The 10,565-nt window shown below is 35.0% G+C and overlaps 2 protein-coding genes across 2 annotated transcripts; both read left to right on the plus strand.

Annotated features, from left to right (window-relative positions):
• On the plus strand, positions 1-5,412 carry LOC107607043. The gene is made up of 7 exons (XM_016309032.1): positions 1-161; positions 204-349; positions 428-616; positions 806-989; positions 1,140-1,318; positions 2,023-2,286; positions 4,613-5,412. The coding sequence occupies exons 1-7, from the start codon at positions 1-3 to the stop codon at positions 5,410-5,412; spliced, it is 1,923 nt and encodes a 640-aa protein (XP_016164518.1).
• On the plus strand, positions 5,502-5,840 carry LOC107607042. The gene has a single exon (XM_016309031.1). The coding sequence runs from the start codon at positions 5,502-5,504 to the stop codon at positions 5,838-5,840; it is 339 nt and encodes a 112-aa protein (XP_016164517.1).

Genomic DNA, 10,565 nt, shown 5'->3' on the forward strand with positions numbered 1-10,565 from the left:
ATGGTGAAATCAGAGAGGTTAAAATTCTTTAGGTGTAAACAACCACAGTTGAGGATTGATAAATACAAATGTCTGCATGAAAGTCTTATAAACGGGGATGTAGATGCTGCAAGGCTTGGCAAAAGAATCATTCTTCCCAGTACTTTTACCGGTGGACCTAGGTATATGATGAATAATTGTAAAGATGCATTTGCAATTTGCAGATATGCAGGATATCCTAGCTATTTTATTACCATTGGATTGAAGGCAAAAGACCGTTCTGATATATTGTGTCGAGTTTTCAAGATCAAGCTTGATGGTTTGATTGATGACCTAAAAGAGGGAAAAATCTTTGGCAAAATTTTGGTATGTAAGTCTGTGTTTATTCAACGGTTTATTAAAATCTTATGTTGTAATGCTTTGATCATTTGTCTTTTTCAATTTTCAGACATTTGCACTGTAGAGTTTCAAAAGAGAGGGCTTCTGCATGCACATATCCTTTTATTCATGAGTAACGAGTTCAAGCCACAAACACCAGATGACATAGACAAACATATAACAGCTGAGATTTCTGATGAAAATGAAAGGCCAAATCTACATGGAGCTGTTCAAAATTACATGGTACATGGTCCATGTGGTCCGTACAACAAGAATTCACCTTGCATGAAGAATGGATCCTGTTCAAAGTTCTATCCTAAAGAGTTTAGATAGCGAACACTCATTGATGAGGCCGAATTTTCCAAATATAGGCGTACTGATAACGGTCGAACAATGAAGAAAGGAGAATGTGTACTAGACAATAAGTTTATTGTTCCATATAATCCAGAATTGTTGCTCAAGTTTGGGTGCCACATAAATGTAGAATACACATGCCAAACAAGTTCTATTAAGTATCTGTTTAAGTATGTACATAAGGGTAATGACCGCGTAACAGCTACTCTATATAATGCTGGTGATCCGTCAGAAGCCACACAAGTTGTTGACGAAATTAGGAATTACTGCTATTGTAGGTACATTTCGACATGTGAGGCAGTCTGGCGTCTATTTGGATACGAAATCCAAGAGAAAGAACCATTTGTGATTAGACTTCCATTCCATTTGGAGGATGAGCAACCTGTGGTTTATGGTGAAACTTCTAATGTGAATGATATCGTTGAAAGAGCAATATCTCATAAGTCCATGTTTTTGGGATGGATGGCGGCGAACATGTCATATCCCTATGCTCGAAGTCTGACTTATGCTGAATTTCCAACCAAGTTTGTTTGGAAGGACGATTCTTTAAAGTGGTTTCCTCGAAAGAAATGTTTCGAAATTGGAAGATTGACTCATGTACCTGCAGGTAATGATGAGTTTATATTCATTTTTGATCTTATTTATTTAATGATTTAATTTAAAATCTTAACAGCCTGTACCCCACGTCCATTTTATTCGATTTATCTACACTAGAAAATAAATGTTCAAATAACTTTCAACAGTTATAATCTGTAGATTACACAATTTTTTATTTTTCTATATTTTTTCGAAAATTATTCTTATGCGGATGTGTAGCGACATAATAATTAAAATAGTGTAGCTTAATCCATTTAACAACTTAAAAGTCGGATTTTAACCAAGTTTTTTTCTAGCAAATACCGAAGAATATTAACAACAACTTCTCTTGAATACTCAAAGAGGATGTATGAGTTTTCGAGATATAAGAATAGTAGGAGGAATAATTTATGCTACGTATAGAGATGCATGCTTCGCCCTTGGACTCTTACAAGATGACAAAGAATTCATTGATGCAATTAAGGAAGCAAGCTCATGGTCCTCAGGATTATATGTTAGGAGGTTATTTGTCATTCTATTAACGTCCAACAATATCTCAAGACCAGAACATGTCTGGGATAGATGTTGGCATGAACTCTCAGATGATATTTTGTATCGACAGAGAGCCGTGATGAACATGAGGGGTGAGTTTTTTATTAATTACAATGATAAAAGTTCTTCCTTATTGATTATTTTTAGTTTGATTGAATTTTTACAGTATCGTATAATATGCAGAGTTAACAATGTCAGATGATGAGATTAAGCAGTTGTGCTTAATGGATATAGACAAGATCTTATATTCCTATGGTAAAATCTTGAAAGGCTATCCTCCTATGCCTTTAGCAACTGAAGTTGATAGTTCTTTGTTAACCGAAAGGGTTATTAGGGAAGAGCTAAACTTTAACAGGGATGATTTAAAGAAAAATGCCTCAGACATGTTAGCCATCGCAACACCTGAGCAGAGATATGCATTCGATAAAATTGTTACAGCTGTGTATTGTAATACCCGGTCTAATCGAAATTTAGTAAATAATAAGTTAAATAGGAGCGAATATGGTTGGAAGATTTGGCAATCGGAATTTGATAATTTAAACAGCTTTTAACTTAGAAAATTTTTAGCTGAATGACCCTCCACGCGTAGGCGCACTTGGCGCGTACGCGTCGTTCTTCAAGAAGGCACTATCCACGCGTGCGTGTGGTGTGCACGGGTGCGTCGATGCGCTGCACCAAATGCCCAGCTATTTTCCCGAGAGTTATGCTAGAGTTGTGCCAGTTTTGTGCCTGTGGCGCAAGAGCACCCACGCGTACGCGTGGCTGACGCTTGCGCGTCGTTTGGCTATTTTTCAACCCGCACGTCCACGCGTATAACGCTTGCGCGTTGATGAGTTTTGTGGCCATCCACGCGTGCGCGTACGCGTGGCCCTATTTTCATGCCAAAGTTGATTTTTGAGTTTTAAAAGCCAAATCTCATACTTCTAAGCCTCCGATCTCACCTCTTATGTATTAAATCATTCTGATATGCCTAGCAATGAGCTAGGGGATGTGGTAACTTGCGAGTGAAGCAAGGGGAAAAGTTATGATCAATGATGATCAAAGATGATTATATGAGATATGGAGGATGACGGTGGAAGTACCGTGTATGCCATGAGCCGGAGGGCTATATTTATTGATAAATGGCCCGTTCTTGATTGGACCATGATCCGGATGGCTGAGTTATTGCCGGGTTACGGCAATGCCATTATTGTTTATGGCTGAGTATAAATGTATATATGATTAATGAATGAATATGTTAGATGGATAATAATGAAAAAATATTGAAATGTGACGTGCGACCGCGGGTAGTAGGCAGTGGTGTTGTCCACTTGCTCCGGGTATGAGACGGGAAAGGAGGATTATAATAAACGAGTTTAATCATGGGGTTTTGAACAAATGTGTATTTGTGATACCTGGGTAGTAGCAAGGGTCGTGGTTCGTCCCGCTTGCTCCGGGTCATTGTCTGAGGATTGATAATAATGAAGGGTGATTATGAATAAATGTTTATTTGTGATACTTGGGTAGTAGCAAGGGTTGTGGTTCGTCCCACTTGCTCCAAGTTAATGTTTGAGATTTGGTAACAATGAATGTTGATAATATGAATTGAGATTGAATGAATATATGTTTGAGATGCCTGGGCAGTAGCAAGGGTTGTGGTTCGTCCCACTTGCTTCGGGCCAATGCTTGAGATACCTGGGTAGTAGCAAGGGTTGTGGTTCGTCCCACTTGCTCCAGGTCAGAGATTGCGACGCCTGGGTAGTAGCGGCAGTAGTGGGGAATCCACTCGCTCCAGGTTGAACTTTTAAACACCCGCCTGGGTAGTAGCCGCAGTAGTGATTATTTCACTGGCTCTGGGTTGAGCGGGCAGTAGCAAGGGGTGTTTGTACAACTGAGAGGCCCCTCATGCTGGTGTCGGTGGGTGTGAGGGCTGTTCTTGATGGGATGAATTGATGATGTGATTGCATGATAATGTATTGATATAGAACTGCTGAGGCAGAACAACTGGTGATGGTTTTGCTTATGATTCTGAGTCTGATTCGTGGAAGAGTCAGCGAGTTGGGAAACATGTGAAACATGAATTGAATTTAGCACTCCCTTATGATAGTTGCCTATTCATGGATTAGCGAGAACCTAGGATGAATAATTGGTGAAGAAGTTTAGGATGCTTAGTGAGTTTTTGTTGCAGTACATTGAATTTATTTGGCACTTTTACCGTACTGGGAACCCATGGGCCCGGGGTTCTCATTCCGTATATATCTCTTGTTTTTCAGATACAGGTCTAGATGCTCAGAAGTGAGTTGTGGGTCGTCTGAGAGACGGCGAAGATCTTTATTTCCTCTACTTTGTGTTTTGATTAGAATCTCTCCACCTTTGTTTTGGAAAGTTTATATTATGTATTGAACTCTTTGAATTTGCCTATAGAGGCTCTCATGTTTCCTTCGGGAGAGATTAGGATATACTGTTGTCAACTAATTTCATAATGTACTCTAGCCGACCTAAACTTCGCGGGTCGCGACTAGTAGCTATTTACTTATGTTATATATATCTATCTGTTATCTATCTCTTAATCTCCTCTACGCCTTGTCCGTATATCGTTTTCGGCTTCACGGTTTATCTTTTGTTGTCGAAACGTGAGAGATACGTCTTCGCGATTTTATTTCTACTCTTTTCAGGCTTCTCGATTAATACTCTTTTCGAAATTACCTATATTTATTTATTAAAAATCCACCTGAGAGTCGTACCACCGTAATATCATTGACTTATGACTCGAGCATAAGGATTTGAATATTAGGGTGTTACATGTATTGTGATGAAGGGGGCTTTTTCTTTATGTATGGTCATGGGGGTACTGAAAAAACATTTCTCTGGAACCTTATGTCTGCTGAGATTTGCTCAAGGGGTGATATAGTGTTAAACGTTGCTTCGAGTGGTATTGCATCTTTACTTCTTCCTAATGGAAGAACGGCACACTCAAGGTTCAAAATACCGCTGAATATAACTGAGGATTCTGTATGTAACATCAAACTTGGTTCCCCTCAAGCAATGTTGCTGTTGAAAGCCAGACTTATAATTTGGGATGAGGCTCCAATGGTTAGTAGGTACTGCTATAAAGTACTTGATAAAGGCTTGGGTGATATCATGAGGTGTTCCCCAATATATAGCAAAGATTTGCCCTTTGGAGGAAAAATGGTTGTATTAGGTGGAGAATTTAGACAAATTCTTCCTGTCATTCCACGAGAATCGAGACAAGATATTGTTCATTCAACTGTGAATTCGTCCTACCTTTGGAAGTTTTGTCAGGTGCTCAAACTAACAAAAAACATGAGACTCTCTGTAGGGATGACTGCTTCAGATCAAGATGAGACAGAGCAATTTGGTGAGTGGTTATTGAAAGTTGGTGATGGTCTAATAGGTGACAATATGGATGGTGAATCTGAGATATGTCTTCCAAGAGATATTGTTATTCCTTCTTTGGACCAGGCATTTGATGAGTTAGTTCATTTTTTCTTATCCAAATATTTTGGAAAACATGTCCTCAAAGGATTTTTTCAAAGCAAGAACTATACTGGCTCCCACACTAGACATCGTTGAAGAGGTCAACAACCATCTGATGGCTATCATTCCTGGAGAAAAAAAAATTATATCTTAGCTTGGATTCCATTTGTATGGATGAGGGGACTATGGAGAGTCAACTAGATCTCTATGGTTCTGAATTACTGAATAGCATAAATGGTTCTGGTTTGCCTCCACATAAATTAATACTCAAGGTTGGTGTTCCAGTGATGTTACTGAGGAATATTGACCAATCCAATGGTCTTTGTAATGGTACAAGGCTACAAGTTAGGAATCTTAGAAATCATGTCATAGAATGTGAAGTCTTAACGGGTAACAATGTTGGTCATATTGCTTTGATTCCAAGAATGAATATGGTACCAACAAATGAAACCGTCCCAGTTAGATTCCAACGAAGACAGTTTCCCATAATAGTATCATTTGCCATGACAATTAATAAGTCTTAGGGACAAACTTTATCTCATGTTGGATTGTACTTGTCCAGACCAGTTTTTACATATGACCAACTATATGTGGCACTTTCAAGAGTTAAGAGTAAGAAAGGTTTAAAAGTTTTACTTATGAATCATGTAGGAATGTCTGCAAATTCAACCATTAATATTGTTTATAGAAAAGTTTTTAAAAAAATAATATTCTAATATAAATATTTTAATTTTATTTTAAATTCTGTATCAGTGTATAATTATTTTACTTTAAAAAATATAAAATAATTATTACTCACTTTTTTTAAGTTAAACTTTGATTTTGATAATAATTTTATAAATTTTGTAAAATAATAATTATTTTGTATTTTTGTTTTAGATATCGAAACATATAATTTTTTTTTTTACTTTAATAAATTTTTCGTGTTAAGCATGGTTCAAACACTAGTTTTACTTTAAAAAACTCACACACATAATTAATATCTGATAAATCTAGTTCAATGAACTGGTTCTCGGTTAAATTAAAGTATCGTACTACATTCCGAATAATGTATACATATAGACCCATATAATTTGAAAATTTTTTTAAATAAAATATGGAGCAAATTGTTAGAAAAATAATTTCTCTTCTACCTTTATCATTTTTGAACTTTATTTTTTAAATACGATTTTTTTTTTTAGCATTTGGTCAAGTTTGTCGCACCCCCGACAAACTCTATAAAAATGAGCAAGTTCGTCGCACCCGACGAACTCTATAAAAATTATAGAGTTCCCCTTACTCCCGGCGAACTCCACTCAAATATATCAAAACCCACATTTTTAATCCATGTCATTGTTTCCAAAATAATATATAGATCTCCAAATAGTATATAGGAGTACACAAAATAGTATATATGACTTATTACTGTGTATTCTTATGTATTCTTATGTACTTTGGAGACGATGATAATAGTTACCATTGTTAACTTTTCAAACTCAATCTCATATATTTGAGTGGAGTTCGCCGGGAGTAAAGCGAGCTCTATAATTTTTACAGAGTTTGCCCGGGATACAACAAACTTGTTAATTTTTATAGAGTTCGTCAGGGGTGCGACGAACTTGTCTAAATGCACAAAAAAAATCGTAATTAGGGAATTAAAGTTTAAAACTTGTGTTTGAAAAAATAATAATTTTTTTTTATTTTATTGCAGTGAAAAAACCTTTTTGTATCTTACAATTGAACAAAATCTATCAATACCCTTACAAAAAATAAAGACATAAAGGAAAAAATTCAAATTTTTAATATAAAAAATGCCGTACTTTAAAATGGAAAAGAAGACTACCTAGCTCAAATTGAAGCTGGCTTGGATTTTTTAAATATCTTTTAGTATCCAGATAAAAAGCTCGTCTAATATTCTTGGAACAACCCAATTACACTTTCCTCAATCTCATCTAAGTCATCCAGGTTATACTTAACAATCACATGGTTCTCTTCCCAATACAAAGGGAAAAAGGGCTCATCCGTTTCACCTAAAAAGAAAGGTTGGATATCCTCTATAGCGTGAACCTTGAAAAAGTAAATATTAAAATCATGAAAGGACTCATCAAAGATAGCAAAAACTTTTCTACCCTCAATAGTTCGGAAAGAGACTCGACCTTGCGTTTTGGAGCTAGGGCTGCACACGAATTGGATCGGATCGGATATAGCCTAAAATTCTATCTGATTCGCACTGCACTCATCGGATCGGATTGGATACGATATCCGTTTTTTTTCAGGTTGGATCCGATCCAATCCGATCCGCATACTTGTGGATCGGATATCGGGTATATCCGCATAATTCAAAAAAACAATTTTAAGATTTTGTTTGGCTGTTTTTACAAAAAAAAATTCAGAAAATTCACATTTCACTTGTTTAAACCTATTTACTTCTAAAATATTATTAATAAAAGTTCTCTTGAATAACAAAAACAAAATAATAACACAAGATTTAAGTTTAATTATTCTAAGTTGAAGTACAACATAAAAAATTAAAAACAAGATATCATAAAATTCATAAAATAACACACTAAAATTCATATCACATTAGGGTTTACTTTCTTAAACTATGCTATTTATATGAGATGTGCGGATATGCGGATTTGCGGATCGGATCCGCGGATATCACTGCCAAATCCGCAATCCGATCCTGTTATAGTGCGGATCGGATCTGATCCGATCCAATGACTCTGCGGATCGGATAATATCCGCAAAATTCGGATCGGATACGGATAATTACCGCGGATATGCGGATATTATTCGATCCATGTGCAGCCCTATTTGGAGCTAAAGGGTTGATCAAGACAAAAAAGATAAAAGAAGACCTTAAGAGAAGGTCGGACATCAAGTTTCCGATAAAGAAGTTGGTATATTTTTAAAATTAGAGAAGGGAAGGGTAACTCCTATTAAGTACATAAAATGACATTCCAACCTATTAAGTCAGGGAAAATAAACCTTCTCCTTAAGCTCGACAACTAAGATCTTATACCTACGCTCATCCTCTTGATTCTCACACAACCTATGGTGCCTACGAAAGGTTTCGACATACTCTCTATCAATAATGGGGATAGCGGTAAGAACAGATATATCTACCCAAGTCAGGTCAAATAAAACTTTAAAGGATATGTTGTGAACAACTGACTAAGACATGCAAGCTATACCTACAATACAAAAAATAAGAAAATTGTCACCACAAGAAATCGGGTAACATTTACAGAAAGTCGAGTCATCATTAACAACACCAATAAAGAATTACAATTCTTAAAAATTCTTATACAACACAAATTATCATCATTATTCGATACAAAAATGAAACCATCTTTAAACATATAAAGTGGCACCATTTGGAGACAACACAAGCATAAAAATTTCACATTTAGACTCATCAGCAACAGTAACAAATAAAGCTCAAGACCAACACAAAATTTACAAGGCTAAACCCCATTTTCAAAAGCATTTCCAACACCAATAAAAATGACGACACCATCTAGAAATCCAAGAACGCAAGAACCAGAGCAACAAGAAGTGGTAAAAACCAACCTAAAAAGAAAAATACGAAACGAAAAAATGCACACTTCAAACAGCAAAAGCACGTACGATCCAAAAATTCCTAGTAAAATGAATAAACAGAAGAAGTTTTGAAGAAAGAAAAGAGCTATGAAGAATTTTTGGAGAGAAAATGAAAATGAAGCAATTCAGAAAAACGAAAAAGAAGAAAATTGAATATTTATAAGAAACTGGGCAAAAATATCATTTCGCACCCCACATTAATAGCATGCACAGTTACCAAGGATACTGAAGAAAGAATGTACGTGGCGTTACGAAAAGACATAATGTTTCGAAGTTTAAAACCACGTCGAGTACCCGATCTATCCCATATAGGTGATTTACTCGACGTGACGTGTCAACATCCAAAGTCACAAAATGCTCGAACCCGACCTCATAAATTTTGGGCTCAAGTACGATCAATGTTCATACTCTGACCCAAAATAAAGCCGGCCCAAAAAGAACAAAAGCCTACCCCATAAAGGTGACCTCCACTACTCCTACTTGACCTCATAGAGGTCGGGGTGCAACGAAGGTTGTTCAGCCTTACTTATTTGAATAAGTAACTACCTCATAAGATATCTCCCACTTATCTAGAAGGGAGATCACAACAGCCTCCCTAGAAAAAGGGAATAGTTATCCGCCAATAAAGGTGGAACTACTCTAAAAAGTGGTTATCTATTCTACTATAAATAAACTGATACCCTTAGGTATATTGAGGTTCCAATCTACTAAAATCTTCCTAAAGTCCTTGCTAACTTAAGCATCGGAATCTCTTGCAGGTACCACCACTCACCTTCTCACGAAGAACTCGGACGGCGGCACTTCGGCACCGATACGAGTAAGACGCTATCGAAGGAGTCTGGACCTCACGTTTAGACCCAAATCACTGTTGCAGGTAACCCTCGAAACAACAATCATAAAAATATAAAATTATGTTTGGTAGGTAAGACATAAACACAAACATTATGTCTAAAAATATTGAATTAATATATTTTATCTCTTTTCTGAATAAAAAAGACATAGAAATACTAACAAATAACATAATTTAGTTTTTTATGTTTTATTATTTCTATTAATTTTATAATTATATGTTTTATTATTATATTTTTTATCATATTTTTATTCAAAAAATTTGAGAAAAATATAATAATAAAAAATATAATTATAAAAAATTAACAGGAATAATGAAAGAAAAAATAATAAATCAGTTATATTTTTTGTTATTGTCTCTGTGTCGTTCTTGTTAGCATAGACATAAAATACACTAATTCAGTGTCTCTGGACATAATGTCATTGTTTATGTCTCATCTGCTAAATACGACTTTATATCTCTGTGTTCTATGCCTGTAAATAAACGCAGTCATAGAGATATAAAATTATGTTTGGTAGATAAGACATAGACATAAATATTATGTCTAAAAATACTGAATTGATATATTTTATATTTTTTTGACATAAAAGACATAGAAATATTAACAAAGAACATTATTTATGTTTTTATTATTTCTATTAATTTTATAATTATATATTTTATTATTATATTCTTTTTAATATTTTTGTATAAAAAATAATAAATTAAATTTTTATAATTTATTTTTTTATATTTAATTTATTATTAAATAAAATATAAAATATCTATTTTTATATTTTAATTATTATTTCATTTTTAATATTCTATTTTATCT

This window comes from Arachis ipaensis, chromosome B07 (genome assembly GCF_000816755.2).
Source record: "Arachis ipaensis cultivar K30076 chromosome B07, Araip1.1, whole genome shotgun sequence".
NCBI lineage: Eukaryota > Viridiplantae > Streptophyta > Magnoliopsida > Fabales > Fabaceae > Arachis > Arachis ipaensis.

What these genes read in the sequence shown, in the direction of transcription:
- LOC107607043 (XM_016309032.1), top strand. Translation starts at nt 1, where the DNA reads ATGGTGAAATCAGAGAGGTTAAAATTCTTTAGGTGTAAACAACCACAG. An exon ending in CATGGTACATGGTCCATGTG is followed by an intron (nt 617 to 805) that starts GTCCGTACAACA and finishes CATATAATCCAG; the next exon opens with AATTGTTGCTCAAGTTTGGG. An exon ending in AGGAATTACTGCTATTGTAG is followed by an intron (nt 990 to 1,139) that starts GTACATTTCGAC and finishes TATCGTTGAAAG; the next exon opens with AGCAATATCTCATAAGTCCA.
- LOC107607042 (XM_016309031.1), top strand. Translation starts at nt 5,502, where the DNA reads ATGGAGAGTCAACTAGATCTCTATGGTTCTGAATTACTGAATAGCATA.